General features: G+C 37.8%; 1 protein-coding gene across 2 annotated transcripts; it reads left to right on the forward strand.

Moving 5' to 3' along the window:
* Positions 1,721-22,003, forward strand: LOC100624149 (eukaryotic translation initiation factor 2 subunit 3). Of its 2 annotated transcripts, XM_005657947.3 has the most exons (13): positions 1,721-1,744; positions 1,834-2,006; positions 2,951-3,014; positions 3,903-4,030; positions 4,123-4,244; positions 7,883-7,977; positions 9,396-9,554; positions 10,716-10,850; positions 11,904-11,998; positions 12,240-12,384; positions 13,905-14,074; positions 16,322-16,494; positions 21,573-22,000. In XM_005657947.3, exons 2-13 carry the CDS (start codon positions 1,938-1,940, stop codon positions 21,634-21,636), a joined length of 1,419 nt encoding a protein of 472 aa, XP_005658004.1. In that variant the 5' UTR covers positions 1,721-1,744; positions 1,834-1,937; the 3' UTR covers positions 21,637-22,000. The 2 variants fall into 2 exon arrangements, with proteins under 2 accessions (XP_005658004.1, XP_020936588.1); XM_021080929.1 differs by lacking the exon at positions 1,721-1,744 and having other exon boundaries at positions 1,857-2,006; positions 11,904-12,037; positions 21,573-22,003.

Below are 22,226 nucleotides of genomic sequence, written 5' to 3' on the forward strand. Positions count from 1 at the left end.
GGTACCAGAATCCAGGTTCTTGTTCACGGTGCTTAAAGAATGAACTCCATGAACACACAGGCAGCAAGTAAGCAAAGTTGTTGTTGTTGTTGTTTTTGTCTTTTTGCCTTTACTAGAGCCGCTACCGAGGCATATGGAAGTTTCCAGGCTAGAGGTCTAATCAGAGCTGTAGCCACCAGCCTACACCAGAGCCACAGCAACACAGGATCCAAGCCACGTCTGTTACATATACCACAGCTCATGGCAATGCCAGATCCTTAATCCACCGAACAAGGCCAGGGATTGAACCCTCAAACTCATGGTTCCTAGTCAGATTTGTTAACCACTGAGCCATGACAGGAACTTCCAAAGTTTTTATTAAAGGAAAGCAGATAGCCTCCAGGGTTACTGGGAGGCGGGAGAAGAGCCCCCACTTCTCTATTGTTCTCACTTTCTTCAGAGTTGAAATATCTTCCATTTTAATTTGACAAACTATAATAAACTTGCCAATTCTAGTGAAAAACTGCAGGCCGTTTTCCCACTAACCCAGTGCAACCCTAATCAGTATCTTTCAACTGAGCACCCTTCCCAAAGTTTCAACAGGGGGTAAACCACTAAGTGTATAATCTAAGCAAAAAATTTCTTGTGTCTTTTCAACTGAGGATAATCCAAGTACCTCCTGGAAATTAAGTTTCAAGATAATCTACTCCTCTACAGAGGAGTTTAAGAGCACTGAATTTTAGGATCATTAGCCAATAACAGCAGCCCCCAGAGCCAGGAAGAACTCAGACAAATTCATCTGGATTCTCCAAGGAGGCAAGTGGGCACAAGAGGCCCCTGCTGATACAGATTCCAGATCCTCATAGAGTTCAGGTGGATGGAATCTGCTCTGGACCCTTAGTGGCAAAAACAAACAAACAAAAAGTCAACTGGAAAAAAAATCGCACAAGCTAAAAGTTAAGAAATAGATTTTTATTTGGCACATATGCCACGGACTTAAGGCACCTCTAAGAGCTATGAAGGACTGCTCTAAAGACATAAGTAAGTAGCAGGGTACACAAAAATGTAGTTGGATAGATAACTGTAAACTAAAGAGAGTTAAGGAATTTAGCCCTTTTCTCTGTATGGGACAATGCAAGAGTGTAGATTCAGTGAAATCATTCCTTCCACATACATCTTAACTACCTTGGACCAGTAGACAGTTTTTTCAACCCTAAGACGGCTCGGGGTTTAACTGTTTATTTTTAAGCCTCTCTGGGTGCACTCTAAGGCCACCCCAAACTCTTAGAGTTCTCCCCTGCAGAGAACTCTAAGAAAAAGCCACAGATTTCCTTTTGGCCACAAGTTGGCCATTGAACCATTCAGTGTACTTATCCAGGAGGGTTCCCCTCTGTCTTCCATCTGTAATTCACCTTTTAACAAAACTCAACACACTGTGTCTTAAGCAAAAGCAGCTTAGAGCAGCAAAGCTGGGTCAAAACGGCCAGACTTTAAAAGACCTAACGTTATTAAGTTATGGGAATTGGTAAAGAACTCCATTTACACTGCAAGAGCCATGCGAAAAACAAAAACAAAAATGTTTCCTCAGCTTTGGGAAACTCTACCAGCTAAAAATGCCAGAAGCCTACTTCTTTGCTAGCAAGATGCTGGTTGACATTACTCTCCCAGCGAGGGTCCTTTACTGGGGCTGCCCTCAATGTTGCCTGCATAAATATCCAACAAGTTCGCTTCCGCTAGATCCTTAGAGTCGGTCTCGCGTTTTACGGTAAGCCTGTCTGCAAACACGGTGTAATCTCAGGTGGGAAGAAGTCCACGGAGCCATTCTCTGACGCACCTATCATCTTCCTTTCCCAGGCGTGAGCCTTAGTGGACCCTCTGGCCCTTACCGCCCCGCCTCTCCACGAAAGGACCTGCGTTCAGTCAGGCAGCTACGGAAACTTCTTTCTTTTCACCGCAAGATGGCGGCGGGAGAGGCTGGTGTGACCCTAGGACAGCCTCATCTTTCTCGCCAGGATCTCACTACCTTGGTAAGGTTTCTCTCTAGAGTGTGCCCAGAAGTGATGATAACTTTGCCTCCGAGGAGGTACTGAGTAGCGGCAAACCCACGCTGTCGGGACCGTGGGTTACGACGAAGGCCTGGAGCGCGGCGCCCTGAGCAGGGTGGGGGTGTTAGATCATGGCACCGCAAACTCCCAGAGGTTTCCGCTGGAAAATCGTGTTAAGTGATAGGTCTACCCCCCCAATACCTGGGAGAAGAGTGGGTGATCCCTTTTGGATCTAGGAAGAGACTGTTTTACTTTTCATGGTAATTCTAAAATTGGGGGTTTCGGCCCTCCGAATCTTCTAGAGTTAATGGGAATAAGAGTGTATAGGGAGTTGGCGCGGTGCGGCGGGAGACGGGGGTTTAGTAAGAATCCGGCTTTGTCTCAGCAAAGGCTTAGGAGGGTGCAGAGGCGATGGGGGTCCATCCCTGGCTAGGGAAGGGGAACTTATGTATGGCCTTGGTGCAGACAGAAAAAAAATTTTTTTTTAAATGTAAAAGAACCTTTACAACTTGTAAGCTCCAAGATTATGAGTTTGCAAAAAAGGGTTCCTAAAAGGAAAGAACACTTTATTTTTTTGCTTTTTAGGGCGAAGTTCCTAGGCTAGAGGTCAAATCCGAGCTACAGCAGCCAGTCTACACCACAGCCACAGCAACCCCAGATCTCAGCTGCATCTGCAGCCTGCATACACGACAGCTCACAGCAACATCAGATCATTAACTTACTGAGCAAGGCCAGGGATGAAACCCCATCCTTATGGATCCTTGTTAGGATTGTTAACTACTGAGCCACTAAGGGAACTTCTGGAGGAACACTGTTTTTCAAAACAAGAGAGAGCTAAATAGGTGGTGGCAAGCCGCATATGCAAAATAATCAGAGTTCTGGTTTGTCCTGAGTGCTTCAGTTTAAACTAAAATGTTTCATTGCAGGATGTTACCAGGTTGACGCCACTCTCACATGAAGTTATTAGCAGACAAGCCACAATTAATATAGGTGAGAATATTGCATGCAGTTCCCATGACTTGGCTGCTCTCTCATATGATTTTTAATACCTTCTTGTGCATTTCAAATTCAGAGGAGGATTCAAATTCGTAAAGAATACGTTTGAGCCCTTCTGAGCAAATCACCTGCTGTATTTCTCGCAACATTTCTCTCCATTCCTGTCTTAAGGAGTAGGTGGAGTGGAATGACAACTATACATAGAGAGACAATGTGCTATATGTGTACCTAGCAGAAGATTAAAGAGATGAAAACTCTTGTTACACAGCATTAAGAACTCAGTTATTAACAAGCCATGAAAAATCTTAATGCTGTTTAATCTTAGAATATTAGGATAATTTATCTGTTGTTTCTTAATTGAGACTTTAAATTTAGAGAAGTTGATTGACTATAAACCTCATATTTTTTATTCTATACCAGCAGTAAAATCTAAAAAAAATTCAGGTATGAAGAATTTATAAAACATTACTCTTAATGTGTACTTAATTACTATAAACTGGGGTTTTCATGAATTCCTCTTATTTATTTTTGGTATGGTATTTTCAGGTATGTTTACCTCCGTCAGAATACTGAAAAGTTTCTTAGAGTGCTAAATTTGTGTTTCTCATGAATCTTTATTTCAACTAGTATTTTGTGAGATTAAGAAGTCAAAATAGTGTTCTACTAGTATTTTTTATATGTCTCTAGGTGCATGAAAAGTAATCTGGTCATGTTTCAGAGAAAGTTTTGTGATGAAAAGGGTATGTAGAGGGTGGAAAATGAAATCACTATTGGTTGAGGATTGAAATATTTACAGTGAGTTATACTTTTGATTTTTCTAATTGTAGTAGAATGTTTGGTGAAGTGGGATGCATAAATACATGTATTTTTTGGTCTTTGTAGGTACAATTGGTCATGTTGCCCATGGGAAATCTACTGTTGTAAAAGCTATATCTGGAGTTCATACTGTTAGATTCAAAAATGAACTAGAAAGAAATATTACAATCAAGCTTGGATATGCTAATGCTAAGGTATGTAGAATTCGGTGGAAGGAGACACCATTTTACTTGAATTGTCAAATAATTCAGATGACTGATTTGATTTTTTTCACTGAAACTTTTAGATTTACAAACTTGATGATGCAAGTTGTCCTCGGCCAGAATGCTATAGATCTTGTGGAAGTAGTACACCTGATGAGTTTCCTACAGACATTCCAGGAACCAAAGGGAACTTCAAACTAGTCAGGTGATCATTCTTGTGCTAAATATACTTTTTTAACATCTTTTGCGTGTTGAACTATTTAACAGAGTAAACAGTGATTAAAACCTGAGTTTAAAGTGAATGTAGTTTGCTAAAACATTTTCTGGCTAAGAGATTTTCAGTTGACTGTATTTGCTAATAACTTTTCCTATTCACTAATGTGGAATATCTCTTTGTTTAGTTCTTTGGCTTCCTTCATCAGAATTTGGCAGTTTTCCTCATAAAGACCTTATAAGTATTTCGTTAGATTTATATATACCCAAGTATATTCTTCTTAGGGATAATGTAAATGACTTGTATTTTTATTATATAAAATTTTTTGTTCATGCCCATGGCATGTGAAAGTTTTGGGGCCAGGGATCACATCTGCACCAAGCAGTGACAATGCTGGTTTCTTGACCCACGGAGTCACCAGGAAACTCCTATGATTTGTGTTTTTAATTTCAAATTCCACTTGTCCATTGCTTCCCTTTAGGAAAGTGATTGACTTTTGTATTAATTAATTAATTTCGAATCTTTCCTTAATCACTTACTGGTTCCAAGAGTTTTTGGTTGCCTCCAGTTTTTCCACTTTAGGTCATTTCCTTTGCAAACAAAAACAGTTTTATTTCTTCAGTTCCAATTCGAATACCCTTTTTTCTTTTTCTTGTTTTTATTTTATTAGCTATGACTTCATTACAGTGTTCAGAAACAGTGGTTAAAAAGGCCATCTTTGCTTTTTCCCAATCTTAGTGGAGACCATTTAGTTTCTCACCATTAATCATTGCATTAGCTGTAGGATTTTGTTAGGTACTCTTTTTTTTGTTTGAGAAGGTGACCCTCTGTGAGTAAGAGGAGATAACTGTTTTTATGATTGGGTGTTGGATCTGCTCTTTCTGCATCTGTTGATATAAAATATAAGATTTTACTTTAATCTGTTTATATGATGGGTTAGTTCATATATTAATTCATATTCAGATACTGCATCAGCCTTGCATACCTGAGTTAAATCCTACTTGGTTGTAGCATGTGATTATTTTATACATTATTGAATTAAATCTGTGCTAACACTTTGTCCCACAGAGTGAGGAAGTATTTCATCTGCTATTATATAGTGCTTCCTGTTTGGGAAGATTATTAATAATTGAATTTTTGATATTGATATAAACCTATTCAGATTGCCCAGATTGGTTTGCAGTTATAATGCAGTTCTTCTCCGAATCAGCAAGGTTTTGTGTGTGTGTGTGTAAATAAAATTGTTTTAAGTAGAGATAATAAGGAGGTCCTGTTGTGGCTCACCAATTAAGGAACCCAACTAGGATTCATGAGGATGCAGGTTTGACCCCTGGCCTTGCTCAGTGGGTTACGGATCCCATGAGCTGTGGTATAGGTCACAGACACAGCTCAGATCTTGTGTGGCTGTGGATGTAGCATAAGCTGGTGGCTGTAGCTCTGATTCAACCCCTAGCCTGGGAACTTCCATATCCTCTGGGTGTGGCCGTAAAAAGCAAAAAAAAAAAAAAAAAGAAGAAGAGAGAAACAATAAAAGGCATGCAGATTGGAAAGAAGAAAGTCTTGTTTCATTTACAGGTGTGCAAGCTACAGGGTTAACACACAAAAGTTAGTTGCATTTTTGTATACTAGCAGTGAACACATATATTAACCAAAATTTCAAATACTCTACTTAAATCTCAAAAATATGAAATACTTAGATCTCAAACATAGTCTCTTTAGAAAATTGAAACAGACAGAATACTTCCTCATTCCCTGAGGCAAGCTTTACTCTATCCCCAAACCAAATAAAGACATTGCAAAAAGGGGAAGATATCTCCCATCAATACGTATGCAGAAATCTGTGAAAATTACACAGTTCTGAAAGGAGTCAAAGAAAATCTAGATAGATACATTCTGTTCACAGATAACTCAGTAAAGATGCTGATTCTGTTTAGACTGATACACAAGTTTAATGCAATTCTTATCAAAATCTAAGCAAGTTTTTTTGTTAATATAGATTAAATATTTTAAAATGTATTTCAAAAGATGAACTGAAGTAGCCACAAGAACTTTGAAAAGTGAATAGCAAAAAATTAGTCTATGTGACTTCAAGGTGTTTGTAGCTACAATGACAAAGATTGTATTGCTGGGTGAAGGGAGGCATTGAATAGTGGAAAAAAATTAGAGAACCCAAAAAAGACCTGGGAGTTCCCATCATGACGCAGTGGTTAACGAATCCGACTAGGAACCATGAGGTTGCGGGTTCGGTCCCTGCCCTTGCTCAGTGGGTTAACGATCCGGCGTTGCTGTGAGCTGTGGTGTAGGTTGCAGACGGGGCTCGGATCCCTGCTTTGCTGTGGCTCTGGCGTAGGCCAGTGGCTACAGCTCCGATTCGACCCCTAGTCTGGGAGCCTCCATATGCCGAGGGAGCGGCCCAAAGAAATAGCAAAAAGACAAAAAAACAAAAAACAAAAAAGACCCAATTATTTCCATCCAACTGATTTTTGGCAAAGTATGAAAAGTAGTTCAGCAGAGAAGAATCGGCTCTTCACCAAACAGGTACTGGAGCAATTGAATGCCTAAAGGCAAAAAAATTAATCTACATTTAAATCTAATGCTTTGCATTTGTAATGTACACTTTCTTTTGACATTTGCCTGTACTCACGCATTTTGATTGCATATTCAAAATATGCACACATTGGAGTATTAAACTAAAATCTTCTAGAAGAAAATATAGACAAAATTTTAGGGCCTGGGGTTTGTTGAGATGTTCATCAAAATTGAGGTGATTATATAAAATTAAAAGTGATCTACAGGAGTTCCTGTCGGTGGCTCAGTGGTTAACAAATCCAATAGGAACCGTGAGGTTGCAGGTTTGATCCCTGGCCTTGATGGGTGGGTTAAGGATCTAGCATCGCCATGAGCTGTGGATTAGGCCGGCAGCTACAGGTCCAATTAGACCCCTAGCCTGGGAACCCCATATGCTGTGGTGAGGCCCCAGAAAAGACAAAAAGACAACAAACAAAGTTATTTTTTAAAAAGTGATCTACGGGAGTTCCCAGTCGTGGCGCAGTGGTTAACCAATCCGAGTAGGAACCATGAGGTTGCAGGTTCGATCCCTGCCCTTGCTCAGTGGGTTAAGGATCCAGCGTTGCCATGAGCTGTGGTGTAGGTCGCAGACACGGCTCGGATCCCACGTTGCTGTGGCTCTGGCGTAGGGCAGTGGCTACAGCTCCAATTTGACCTCTAACCTGGGAACCTCCGTATGCCGTGGGAGTGGCCCAAGAAATGGCAAAAAGACCAAAAAAAAAAAAAGTGATCTACAAAGATCTGCTAGAAGGGTGGAAAGACAGACTGCTGACCCAGAGATAATATATCTCAACAATGTGTGTGTTTTCTCAAGCTTAATAAAGCCTGTTTTTGGATAAGTTATGTGTGTATGTAGCTAATTTTATCTGTTTTGTAATGGATCTTCGGTCACTTAAATTAAAACAGTCTCATTTCAAAATTCTGGAAGCATCAGTGTTATAGCCACTTTATTTTTCAACCAGATTAAATTATTTCAGAGTGATTAAATTTATAGAAGCATGTGACTTGTGTGTTTAAGTGTTAAATGATCTTAAAGCTGGTTGTTATTTCTTGGTTATTAGACATGTTTCCTTTGTTGACTGTCCTGGTCATGATATTTTGATGGCTACTATGCTGAATGGTGCAGCAGTGATGGATGCAGCTCTTCTGTTAATAGGTAATTGATACCAGAAATGGGTTAATATAGTCACTGTGGAGCCAGGCCAGGATGGAAAACTTAAAGGAGAACCTGAGGCTAATGATATCTTACCAGAATTCTTAGTGGTATGGGGGGAAAATTACTTTTTAAAGACAGTGGTGCATTTTCTTACTGTCTTATATAGAATTTTTTTTTTCTTTTTTTTTTGGTGTGGTAGTATGTGGAGAACATGGGAAATGTATTTTTCAAATATCCCTGAGCTAGTCACTGCAGTACTAACATACAGGGACTTTTAAGACAAGAACCTCATTTATGTGAAATGAAGTCAAGGGCTGTGTGGAAGTTTTCAGTACTAGAGTTGTGCTTTCTTACATGAGGTTTTGTTATTGGAATCTTATGTGAATTTTAGAGTCAGATGTTTTAGAGGTCCCTGTGTCCACTCAAGACCACTTTTGCTTCTGACACACAACTACAAATTCAAGGAATTCTCTAAATCGTCAAGTTTGATAATTAGATTTTGAAATCTCACTGAACGATGTTATACTTACAGTTTATTACAGGAAAAAGTATAAAATTAAGGCGAGCCAAAGAGAGAGGCACATAGGGCAGAGTCCAAGAGGGTTCTGAACTTGAAACTTCTATTGTCTTCTTTGGAAGCAGAGATTACTTTTACGGCGTCACTGTATAACATTGCATGGAAAATACTGCTGATCAAAAAAAAACTCAAATCAGTTTTGGTGTTCAGTTCAGGTTCCATAATGAGTGTTATCTATCAGCAGAAACTACAGTTATTTAAAGACCTGTCTGAAGCTAGAGTCCAATTTTTTTAAAGTTTTCTCTGGCCTTGGTTTCTCTTCATGTGGGTCTCCATAAGTTTCCCATCAGTCCTTATGATATAATAGCTCTTTTGAGAGAGACAAAGAGCTTCCAGTTATGAAACGAGTCTTTGTAACCTAACCTGATAGGATGATCCATCCCTTTTGCAGTTTTCTCTTTGTTAGATGTCATTAGATCCCTTCCATTAGATCCTTTAAAAGGGAGAGTTTCACAGGGGTGTGAATGCCAGAAGATGGGTATCATTGAGCCATCTTTGTGGTTGTCTGTATTTGTGGTTGGATAATTACAAATCATAGACTACATTAAGCAACTTTTCTATTCTTCAGTATTCTGGAGCTGGACAGAATCAGAGGGTAATGTGTCATACCTGAATAAATACCTTGCATAGACTGAAAGAAGCCAAATTAATTGACTTTAAGCGTGGTGCTTAAGGCCAGGAAGAGGAAGAAGTCAATCATGGAATTTAAATGGGCACACAAAAAGACTTGGCAGTGGTGTCCAAGAATTTGCTTTAAGATATCCAGAAGTCTCTTTTTTAAGTGCTGACTGATTCTTATTACTCATCTTGTTTGTGTTTTAATTCTTTGTCATCAATTTAGCTGGTAATGAATCCTGTCCTCAACCTCAGACTTCTGAACACTTGGCTGCCATAGAAATTATGAAGCTGAAACACATATTGATTCTACAAAATAAAATTGATTTGGTAAAAGAAAGTCAGGCTAAAGAACAGTATGAACAGATTCTTGCATTTGTACAAGGTAACATGTTGTAGTATTCAAGAAATGTATGAAACAACCTTTGAGAAGCATTTAATCTCTTTGTTAATATAATTATTTTGATACTAATTACAAATAATAACAAAGTATATGTATGGATTGTAAGTCCACTTTTCCTCAGTGCTTACTTAATGCTTTTGCTAGTTTTAGCCTGATGATAGAGGTAGTAAATATGAGTTTGATACACTGAAAACATGTGTTATGTAGAAGAGAAGTTACATGCTATGAATGTTCCAGTTGGGTTTCTTCCAAATGGAAACACATTCCTTGTTGTTGTTGTTTTTAACTCTATAAAAATTACTTGTCACAGTAGTAAAAACATGGAACATTTTAGTTTGAGTGTCATCTTTACATGGAAACTATATTAATATTCCCTGAATCAGTACAATATCTAGTATATATGCTGCCAAGGTGAGCACCAGTCAGATGTTTAAAAAATTATTTCCCAGGTGGTAGTAAAATGAATGAAAGCATCTTTTTTGTAAGTTTATTTTCTAATTATTCAGAGTCAAATCTTTGTATCTGTTTCCAGGATTGCAACTAAAAGTGACTTCTTTCATCTTTAGTGTCCCTTTTTCTAGAACATTGTTTTCTTTATGTTCATTTTCAGCAAGACATGATGCTTTTTTTTCTGTTCTTTTCCTTTTTTTAAGGGCTGTCCTCACCCACATGGAGGTTCCCAGGCTAGGGTTCGAATCAGAGCTGCAACTGCCAGCCTATACCACAGCCACAGCAGTGCAGGATCCTTAACCCACTGAGCAAGGCCAGGGATTGAACCTGTGTCCTCATGGATACTAGTTGGGTTCATTAACTGCTGATCCATGATGGGACTCCCTGATGTATATTGTTTTTGATATTTTACTTTCTTACTTGTTAGAAAGCTGGCTTTATTAGCCAGATTTTCTGATGTAGAACAGGAAGAGTTATGCCAAGCAACTATTAGGTCAGTTTTATATAAATCTTGTCTGAGATTTAATTAGAGGGCAAAAAAAAAATTGTAATCCTTCTAGACAGGATGATAGCGCTCCATAGTTTTCTCACATTTGTGTAGGGATGCCAGTATCTATTTTAGTAATCTCTGGTGATGTATAGAACAGATTCTTTAAAAGTGATGAATTTTATCTTTTGAATTTTGTCATGTAGGTACAGTAGCAGAAGGCGCGCCTATTATTCCAATTTCTGCTCAGTTGAAATATAATATTGAAGTTGTCTGTGAGTATATTGTAAAGAAAATTCCAGTACCTCTAAGAGACTTTACTTCAGAACCTCGACTTATTGGTAAGGACTTAAACTATTGCCTTTTAATTGCTGACTCAGTCTTTTTTCAAAATGTTTGTAATTTGCTTTTAAGGGTATTTTTTATTATTTGTTGTTTGCACAAAGATGATAAATTATAATCTTGTGTTTGGATTTTTAAATAAGGAATGAGTTTATGAGAACCAGGGCAGCATTCCATTTCAGTAGAATTGAAAGTTTATGTATTATAAGATAGATTGGGAGTTCCCATTGTGGCTCAGCAGTTAAGCAACCTGTCTGGTATCCCCGAGGATGTGGGTTCGACCCCTACCCTTGCTCAGTGAGTTGCAGATTCAGCATTGTCATGAGCCATGATGTACGTCACAGGTGGAGCTCAGATCATACATGGGAACCTCCATGTGCTGTGGTTGTGGCTCTAAAAGACCACAAAAAAAGACAGATTGAGTCTAAGATTATATTGGCAGTGCTAGGTTGGTTGAAGAATAGAATTCTATATAAAAGAGGAACATTTATTTCTTTTTTTTTGCTTTATATATGATATGTGATCAAGATTAAGGTGGTATAGTGTTGTTTATGGGGAGGTAGTAAAGATTTTCATGTTCCTTTTATCTTAAGTTTTACAATACCAACATTAATAAAATTAAGTTTATGGTTCTTTTACACCAGTTCATTAAAAATATCAGCCTTTCTGGGCACTCATCTGGGTCTTGTGTGTGTTTTATGGAAAGTTTTTGAGTGATTGGGAAGCACAGTCTCTGTTAGGTGTCACTGTACTTCTTGCAGGTCACATAGTCCAAGAATTATTTTGCAGTTTTAAAACTAAATTTTTATTACATAAATTTAATATAAAAGTATATAAAAGAAAAATTCAGTCCTATAGCACTGATGACATATGTTTTTCCAAACATCTCTTTGTTCCCATAAGCACATAAGCAGATAATATTTGTACAGTCTTTTAAATGACTGGTTTTTTTTCTTAGGTGGAAAAAACCCCCAAAACCTAACTTAAATAAATGCCCTGTTTAAGTTAACAGGATGAGCTTTATGGTTTCTTTTCTTTCTTCCCCATCCCAGTTATTAGGTCCTTTGATGTCAACAAACCTGGCTGTGAGGTTGATGATCTTAAAGGTGGTGTGGCCGGTGGTAGTATTTTAAAAGGAGTATTAAAGGTGAACTTGATTTTGACACTTCTGAATCAGAAAAGTATGGTAAAAATGAAATCTCAAAGTTAACTTTTAAAACAAATTTTCTTTACTATTTTATATTTTAAATGTTTTTTAATCATACTTATGTTGTAGGTTACTGCTAGATAATTGAGTGGTGGTTGTATTTAGCAATTTACCAATTAGAATTCTTTACCTATAAATGGTAATTGTGTTTTCCCACATGTTTTAATTACTCATGTTTCAGGTGGGCCAGGAGATAGAAGTCAGACCTGGTATCGTTTCCAAAGATTGTGAAGGAAAACTCATGTGTAAACCAATCTTTTCAAAAATTGTCTCACTTTTTGCGGAACACAATGATCTTCAGTATGCTGCTCCAGGGGGTCTTATTGGTAAGGGTTTCACTTACATCTGTAAGATTTTGTTAGTACCTGTTCATGTCACTTCCATGTGAAATGGATTTTCTAAGAGTTCATATCTCTGGTTAGATATTTTAACAGAATATGAAGGAGTGGGGTGGTCATGTGTGCATGTGGTTGAATTGTTTATTATAGATTATAAAGTATTATATGTTTATTAAAAATATTTTATACATAAAGAACATTTTAGGTTCATGCATAGGAAAAGTTTGGTAACAGTTTTATGAGTTAACATAAAATGTTTTATTTGTAGTGTTCTCAGTTGCTTTTTATGTGAATTCTTCAAGTGGGAAATTGCTCACAGGTTTATTATTTTCCTTCTCTTTTTCTTTTTTTGTCTTTGTCTTCTCTTTATAGAGCCGTACACACAGCATATGGAGGTTCCCAGGCTAGGGGTCTAATCAGAACTGCAGCCGCCGGCCTACACCAGAGCCACAGCAATGCAGGATCTGAGCCAAGTCTGCAATCTACACCACAAGCTCATGGCAACGATGGCTCCTTAACCCTCTGAGGGAGGCCTGGGATCAACCCTGAAACCTCATGGTTCCTCCTTGGATTCGTTAACCACTGAGCTACCAGAACTCCCTGTTATTTTCTATATATGATTTTGGGGGGCGGTTTATTTGTTTTTTTGATTTTTGATTTGTCTTTCTTTTCTAGGGCCACATCCGCAGCATGTGGAGATTCCCCAGCTAGTGGTCTAATCAGAGCTGTAGCTGCCCACTTACTCCACAGCCACAGCAACGCCAGATCCGAGCTGCATCTTTGACCTACATGGCAATGCTGGATACTTAATCCACTGAGCGAGGCCAGGGATCAATCCCACAGCCTCATGATTCCTAGTCACATTCGTTTTCACTGCGCCACTACAGGAACTCCGGTTTACTTTTTTATGGACAAGGAAATTTAGAAAACATTTTCTGTAACTTTTTATTATACCAGTGTATAAACATATAATTAGAATAGTGTAATGGCATCCCTATATACCTGCCATCCACTATTAACAATTATCCGTCTGTCTTCTACAAAGTACATAGTCACTATGAACTTTGTACTTTTAAATCTTTATACATGCTATTTTAAATAAAATTCATTTGCCTTTATTTATAATTTTAAATTAAGAGGATCTTACTCTTTTTAAATTTCCAGCAACATTTGTTTCCATTGTTCCCTTTTTTTTTTTTTTTTTAAGATAAAACAATTTTAATTGGAATTGTATGGGATTTTGATTATGTAGCTGTTACATGGCATGGGTAAACTGGGTTAAAATGTATATGTGTGCTGGTGGGGCAGTCTTATCTTTGCAGGCTTTTTAAGAAATAACAACTTGGAGAGTTTTCTTACGGTGTTAAAGTCTAGCATGTGTCACCAGAGCAGCTTGGGTCACTGCTGTGGCACAGGTTTGATCCCTGCCCGGGGAACCTTGATGTGCCAAGGACATAGCCAAAAAGAAAGAACAAATTAGAGTTTGTAATATTTATATCTTATATTAGGAGTTGGAACAAAAATTGACCCCACTTTGTGCCGGGCTGACAGAATGGTGGGACAGGTGCTTGGTGCAGTTGGAGCTTTACCAGAGATCTTCACAGAATTGGAAATTTCCTATTTCCTACTTAGACGGCTTCTTGGTGTACGTACTGAAGGAGACAAAAAAGCAGCAAAGGTAAATGCTTTTTGATACTGAAAAACACAGACAACATATCACATTTCAACTAGTTTTAATTACAGTCTATTGTAGTGACAGTGGAATTACATGAAAAAGGGAAATATGTAGCAATCAGCAATAAACCAAGCCAGAGTTTCATTTTTTTTTTAATGGAAAAAATGATTGTGGCATATATGGCAAAGATGTAATACTTCTAGTATACAAATGAATTTAAAAAAGTAGTAGTTCCTGCTGTGGCTCAGCGGTTAATGAACTCGGCTAGTGTCCATGAAGACAAAGGTTCGATCCCCGGCCTTGCTCTGTAGGTTAAGGATCTTGTATTGCCATCAGCTATGGTGTAGGTTGAAGACATTGCTCAGATCTTGCATTGCTGTGGCTGTGGTGTTGGGCCAGCAGCTACAGCTCTGATTGGACCCCCTATCCTGGGAACCTCCCTATGCTGCTAGTGTGGCACTAAAAAGACAAAAAAAAAAAAAAAAAAAAGTAAGGTTTTGTTGGCAGAGATACACTGGAGTAAGCCCTTAATACTTTTCGAGAAAGTATAAATTGGTAAACACTGAGCAGTTTCACTTTTCAGAGTTGTTATCTTAAGTTATTTTCATATTGTTACAGGAAAAATGACAAAAAGGAATGGGGTGTATAATGTGTATTTTGACGTTAAGAGATCTGAAGATAGACTAAGCTTGGTGAGAGAAACAGCAAAATTCTGTGGAATTCTATACTGACTTTTTTTTTTTTTTTGGTGGCATCCAGGGCATGTAGAAGTTCTTGGGCCAGAGATGGAACCCGCACCATAGCTGTAACCAGAGCTACAGCTGTGACAGTGCTGGATCCTTAACTCACTCTGCCACAGGGAATTCAATATGGACATTTTAACATTGCTTTTTATAGTAACAAAGTCTCCTTTGTGTGGCATTATCATTGTGGGATTCTATTCTCTACTTTTTCTTTAGACCTTATTATTGGTTGATTTTGTGCTTAAAATTTCACATTTCTTTTTTTGAGCATATTCCCATTATAGTACTTAAAATTGTGTGTGTGTGTGTATATATGTGGTCATAAATTTTTTTTTTTTTTTGTCTTTTCTAGGACTGCAACTGCAGCATATGGAGGTTCCCAGGCTAGAGATAGAATTGGTGTTGTAGCTGCCAGCCTACCCGACAGCCACAGCAACGTGGGATCCAGGCCACATCTGTGACCCATACCACAGCTCATGGCAACACCCGATCCTTAACCCTTTGAGCATGGCTCATGGTTCCTAGTCGGATTCGTTAACCACGGAGCCATGACAGGAACTCCTGGTCATAAGTTTTTTTTTATGTTAGGAAAAAAGTACGGTCATGAGAAAAGCAGTAGGAAAGAGATTGATTTGAATGTGTGCTTATAAATTTGTATTTGTCATTTTTTTGGAGTTGCTTTAATATTTATTTTCCTTAGTAATTTAAGGAAACATAAAGTCTTTAAAAACACTTATCTGAATTTTGATCTGAGGTCGTAAATGTAGACAGCAGCAAACGGCAGTATAACGGCCAATAATTAGGTAGTAGGTGTTATCCATTTTTACAGAGGCCAGGAAGTTTAAGTACCTAGTTATATTACATGAACCAAATTAGATCTTCAGAAACCAGTTAGCTATGTATTGTGTTTTTGTCTTGCTGCCCTTTTTAGGAAATTTTGTAAATTATTTTTGCCATAAGTTCTTTAGAATTTTAAGTTTCATTGATCTGTGCCATGCTAAGTAGCTTAGAATTAGACTTTGTGTATGTTAGGTAAATGCTAAATAATTATTTAACACTTGTATATGTATATAGTTCAAATTATAATGTAATTTCTGCAGAATTTTTTTTCCTTCATAGCTTACTTATCTCCAGAAGTTATTTTGTAAATTCTCACTGTATTTATTTATTTATTTATTTTTTGTCTTTTTGCCATTTCTTGGGACGCTCCCTCAGCATATGGAAATTCCCAGGCCTAGGGGTCTAATCAGAGCCGGAGCCACCAGCCTATGCCAGAGCCACAGCAATGCAGAATCCGAGCCGCGTCTGTGACCTACACCACAGCTCACAGCAATGCTGCTGGATCCCCAACCCACTGAGCAAGGCCAGGGATTGAACCTGCAACCTCATGGTTCCTAGTCAGATTTGTTAACCACTGAGCCACGATAGGAACTCTCCAATTCTCACTGTACTTTGCAAAGCATTTTCTTAATTTAAGTGTTTATTCTTTCTTAATCTATTTCCATAGGTGCAGAAGCTGTCTAAGAATGAAGTGCTTATGGTGAACATAGGATCCCTCTCAACAGGTGGAAGAGTTAGTGCAGTCAAGGCTGATTTGGGCAAAATAGTTCTCACTAATCCTGTGTGCACAGAAGTGGGAGAAAAAATAGCCCTAAGCCGAAGAGTTGAGAAACATTGGCGGTAAGTTGGTTGGCTTTGCTGCTTTTAATTTAAGAGGAATGTCATATTTACTTGTGGTGCACTAGTTCTTGATAATGCACATACAAACACAAACATACTTTGAATTCAGTGCTTAAGGCTTTAATTCTCAGCTCTGTATTTGGATAACTAAAACCTGTGTTTCCAACTCTTGATTTGTAAAGCTTACTTTTTTACTCCATGTATTGCAGCTGGCTTTCACTTTAGTTTAAGACAGAATCTATATAAAATCAAATGATTCAGAAATAGTATTTCAGTTTTCTTTGACTTTTTATATACATACACTATTCATACTATTTATTACATGTGCACATGTATAAGCATACACATTTATTTTTTCTAAGCCACTGAGTAGTTTGCATAATCTAGAGTTCTTAATGTTTCAGAGTTTGTTTTCCTAGAATAAGAATACCCTCTTATAGAAATAACTCAAGAAACTTAACATTGATAAAATCCAAAACCCGATCTCCTCATTCCAATTTTGATACCCATCTCAACATTGTCACTCATTCAGTTCCTTCATTCATTCATTCTCGTTTTAGGACCACACCCACAGCATGTGGAGGTTCCCAGGCTAGGGATCCAATCAGAGCTGTAGACGCCAGCACGGGATCTGAGCCACATCTGCGACCTACACCACAGCTCACAGCAATGCCAGGTCCTTAACCCACTGAGTGAGGCCAGGGATCAAACCCACTTCCTCATGGATCCTAGTTGGATTCATTTCTGCTGTGCCACAACAGGAACTCCAACGTTGTCCTTTATTACATTTTGTTTGCTCCAACCCAGGATAACACATTTCACTTCCTTTTCATGTTCCTATGGTCTCTTTATTATGGTAGATAGATTTTTAACCTTTTTGTTTTAACATGAACTAAAATTTGAACTAGCCAGTTAATTTATAGAATCTTCTTCAGTTTGAGTTTGATATTTTTATTAGATTTTTATTATGGACTAGAATGCTAAATAGTTTGTGTTGTGTCACTATCAGCAATCACCAGTGCATACAGAACCTGGCTACATCTAATTGGTGAGGCCAATTTTGTTTATATAATCAAGGCATGTGATTTTTCTCTTATGAAGTTTCTTTTTATGCTTGCACTAATAAACAAGTCTATGGGGAAACAGTCTTGACTGCAAGTAGCCTGCTTCTTATTGAATTGCCCTTACCCCTTTCTCACTTGATTTTTTGTACTTGAATTGATCTTCACTTTGGGGATAGCATAAGTTTACATTTATCATTCAGCATTTCTTCTTTTCATATTATTTACTTATTTAGATATTGTAATGCACACTCAAAAATATTTACTTAGTTGATTATGAACATTACTGATTGTATTTATTTTGATGCTCATGATCCATATTGGCCAAGGTTTTCTTCACCCTTATTCCTGTGTTCTTTTGAAATCACCACATCATTTTCTTTCGTGTGTTTCCTTACTTTTTTAAAATTTAATTTTTTTAATTTGGCCACCTCAGGGCATATGATGTTCCCATATGTTAGGGATCAGATCCCATCCATGGCTGTAGCAATGCCACATCTTTTACCACTCTGCTGGCCAGGGATTGACCCTGTATCCTCGTGCTCTGGAGGTGCCCCTGATCCAATTGCACCACAGCAGGAATTCCTTTTGTGTATTTTCTATATATTTGTTGTTGTTATCACGGGATTACATATTATATTTTAGCATTAAAACATTCTATTTAAAACTAGTAACAGCTTGACTTAAGTACAGTAATAGCTTACTCTTTAAATTTATTCATGCATTTACTGCTATCAATAAACAAATTACATCTTTGCATATTGTGTATCTTCTTGTATAGATTTGTCATTACTTCCTGTGTTTTTGTCATTTTTCTCCTATGCAACAAAATTAAATACTACAGGTTACTAACATTTCTGTGGATTTTACTTTAACAAGTATTATATTTTCATAGGGCTTTATTTTGCTGTGTATTACCTTTTCAATTCAACTTAAAGGATTATCTGTAGTATCTCTTTAAAAGGAGGGGTAGGGATAATGAATTTGCTCAGCTTTTATCTCTGGAAGTCTTCATTTTTTCCTTTTTTTCTTTTTTCCGTGTGTGTGTGTGTGTGTGTGTGTGTGTGTGTGTGTGTGTGTGTGAGAGAGAGAGAGAGAGAGAGAGAGAGAGATGGAAGTTCCCAGCCAGGGATCTATTCAGAGCCACAACTGTGATAGCACTGGATCCTTAACCCACTGTGCCACAGAGGGAGCTCCAAAAGCAATTTTTTAAGTAAAATTTCTAGATTGATGTGCAAAAAATTTCCTTCATTTTGAATATATCATCCCACTGTCCTTTGGCCTGCTAGTATCTGCTAAGAAGACCATTGATGATTTTATGAAAGTTCTGTTATAATTTTTTTTTTCTCGTGCTATTTTTAAGTCTATCCTTCTCTTTGACTTGCATAGTTAGATCACAGTGTCTCTTTATATGGTTCTCTTTGGGTTATGCTAGTTGAAGCTTTAGCTTTTTGAATACATTCATAAACTTTCTGAGCCATTGTTTATTCAAATAATCTCTGCCTTGTCTTCTCCTTTCCCCCCAATACATGTATTGATCCTCCTGGTGTCTGTAACTTCTTCAGTTGATGTTTTCTTTTTTTTTTTTCCCCCTGTCTTGCCTTTTCTAGGGCCGCTCCCACAGCATATGGAGGTTCCCAGCTAGGGGTCTAATCGGAGCTGTAGCTGCCGGCCTACTCCACAGCCACAGCAACGCCAGATCTGACACGCATCTGCAACCTACACCACAGCTCATGGCAATTCCAGATCCTTAAACACTGAGCAAGGCCAGGGATCCAACCTGCCACTCATGGTTCCTAGTCAGCTTTGCTAACCACTGAGCCATGATGGGAACTCCGATGTTTAGTTTTCTTCATTGTTTTTTCTTTTTTTTTCAAGACTCAGTAATTTCAGATGACCTGTCTTCAGGATTTGTTATCTGTTTGTGGATAATTTGCAATCTGCTATTTATTAATCTAGTGAATTTTACTATTGTCCTTGTATTTTTCAGCTTCATCATTTCTCTTTAGTTTTTTCATAAATTCTCTTTAATTCTTATTTTGTTCGTATGTCATCTTCCTTATTTATATCTTTATTTCTCCTGCATTTTAGCTCTTTGAAAGTATTTAAAACAGTTCTCTTAAAGTTTTTCTCAATTGAGTATGAGGCCTCTGAATCTATAGGTTGGGTACATAGGTATTTCAGTCTCTTATGGACCACGTTCATGTTCCACTTTTTCTTTATAAGTCTTGTGATCTTTTATTTAAAATTGGGTATTTAGGGAGTTCCCATTGTAGTGCAGTGGAAACAAATCTTGACTAGTGTCCATGAGGATGCAGGTTCGATCCCTGGCCTTGCTCAGTGGGTTAAGGATCCGGTGTTGGCCTGAGCTGTGACATAGGTCAAAGATGAGGCTTGGCTGCAGCTCCATTTTGACCTGTAGCCTGGGAAACCTCCATGTGCCCTGGGTGCAGCCCTAAAAATCACACTGTCAGTCAACCAATCAAATTGTGTATTTAAAGGAAAAAACGAAAGAGCCATTTTTCCCAGTCTTTTGAACACTGGCTTCACTTAGAAGACCTTCACTGATCAATCCAGTATGAAAGGTTGTGGTCTTCTGAGGCCTTCCTGGGTATGCATTTTCCCTGGAACTGTGTCCTTTTGTTCAGTTTTCCTATATACACAATTATTTTATATATCTTAGTTTACTCTTGTGACCCCATTTTACTGTATCCCTCTGCTCAGTCAGCCTCAGTGTATAGTCCCTCTGAAGCTTTTACTCACCTGGTCTCACATTGCTGCTTTGAGCAATCTTAAACCTGTTATGCAACCATGCTTCAGTTCTCCAGGTATTCTTTAGTCAGGCAAGACAGAAACCAGTCCCTTGTGCAGCCCTCAAACAAGCCAGAACTTTGAAAACAAGTTCTAGTCCTTTCCTTTTGTCCAATGGAAAGAGTTGGACATTGGTTGACTTTCTCTTGCTTGTACTCACTGGATGAGTAGGGCCACAAAACTTCCTTCAATTATGAGACTAGCTTTTTTTTGTTTAGCATTTGCTAGGCTACTGCAGATCCATAAAACTGCTTTAGTCAGATGTCATGTTCCTAATAGTTCTGTAGTAAAGCAGGAGTGGAATCTTCAGCCAACCCATTTTTGCTAACCTTCTTCTTCCCTTACATTCTTTAGAATTGTAGTTTTTACCCATATTTACTGTGTTGTGTTTTATAACGTAAAGTTGAAATATCCAGTCTGGTCATTCTCTGAGAAAAGTATTTTTAACTATCTGTTCTATTTCTTCACTTCTTTCTCTCCACCTTTTTCCCTTCAAAGCCATTATAATATGAGTTACTGTCAAAGAAATTTTTCTCAAGGAAAAAAAGGATTTATAATGAGGTGTGTGGGTTTTTTGTTTTGTTTTTGTTATTTTTAAATTAAGTTGATGTGTTTTGTCCATTGATATCATTCCTTAGCGGACCCAAAGTGCTTTTATTTGAGGTTCTCAATGGGTAGGTATTATATTATTTTTTTAGAGAAATGTGAGCATGTTTATGATATGCTTTTCTTTGCCTTTCTTGTAATTTGGGCTAGCCAAATCCAAGTATAAGGCTCTAAAATCTAAGAAAGCAATACAGACTTCTTTTATAAAAGACCATGTTGTGGACACAAGTTTGACTGTAAGAGGAAAGAGTAGTAAAATCAGTTATGTCAAGATTTTGGTGAGTTCCCGTCATGGCACAGTGGTTAACGAATCCGACTAGGAACCATGAGGTTGCAGGTTTGATCCCTACCCTTGCTCAGTGGGTTAACGATCCGGCGTTGCCGTAAGCTGTGGTGTAGGTCGCAGATGCGGCTCGGATCCTGCGTTGCTGTAGCTGTGGTGTAGGCTGGTGGCTACAGCTCCAATTAGACCCCTAGCCTGGGAACCTCCATATGCTGCTGGAGAGCGGCCCTAGAAAAGACAAAAAAAAAAAAAGATTTTGTATTAATGCTAATGAAATGGATTTAAAATTCATGATATATTTTATTTTCATTTTGCAGTTTAATTGGTTGGGGTCAGATAAGAAGAGGAGTAACCATCAAGCCAACAGTAGATGATGACTGAAGATTATCAGTTACATAATACAGTTGGATAAAGTCAGAATTTTTCTTTAACAACCTGGGGATATAATGTCAGAGTAATACTGGAGAAGCTGTTGTTAGAAGCTGTAAAGTTATTTTCATTTTCTTCTGATGAAAATTAGCCTCTATTATTAAAGTAATTAATAGGTCTATAATAAATGTCAGGATTGGTATATTGATGGATTTAATCCACATTTTAGCAGAAATTGATCATTGATTGGTAAACAGTTTCACATTTATGCCTTAATTCAGATTTGAAATGTGACTGCTGTTACAACTAAGTTTTGCTATATAGCATACATAACCATTGAACATGTTTGAAATAAAATTTTTCTCTTATTTTTTCATGATTTGTCTGAGTGTTTCTGGGCCTGGAAGTTTATTTTACCAGTCAAAACCTGAAGACACAAAGTCTCCTCGAAAACCAGATTTCCTTTTTACTCTACATATTATGTTGACTTCTCAAAATTTAGAATGAAAATTAATAGGTTCAAATTAAATTACCCTTTTAGAGCGTATGCTCATTTACACGAACAGAACTTTCCACTTACTCCGTTCCTAGACCTAAGAAAG

Source organism: Sus scrofa, chromosome Y (genome assembly GCF_000003025.6).
Source record: "Sus scrofa isolate TJ Tabasco breed Duroc chromosome Y, Sscrofa11.1, whole genome shotgun sequence".
In the NCBI taxonomy this organism is placed as follows: Eukaryota; Metazoa; Chordata; class Mammalia; order Artiodactyla; family Suidae; genus Sus; species Sus scrofa.

Coding starts and splice junctions, on each gene's coding strand:
- LOC100624149 (XM_021080929.1), top strand. CDS start 1,938: ATGGCGGCGGGAGAGGCTGGTGTGACCCTAGGACAGCCTCATCTTTCT. Junction 10,851..11,903: donor TTCAGAACCTCGACTTATTG/GTAAGGACTTAA, acceptor TCCCCATCCCAG/TTATTAGGTCCTTTGATGTC. Junction 16,495..21,572: donor AGAGTTGAGAAACATTGGCG/GTAAGTTGGTTG, acceptor TTCATTTTGCAG/TTTAATTGGTTGGGGTCAGA.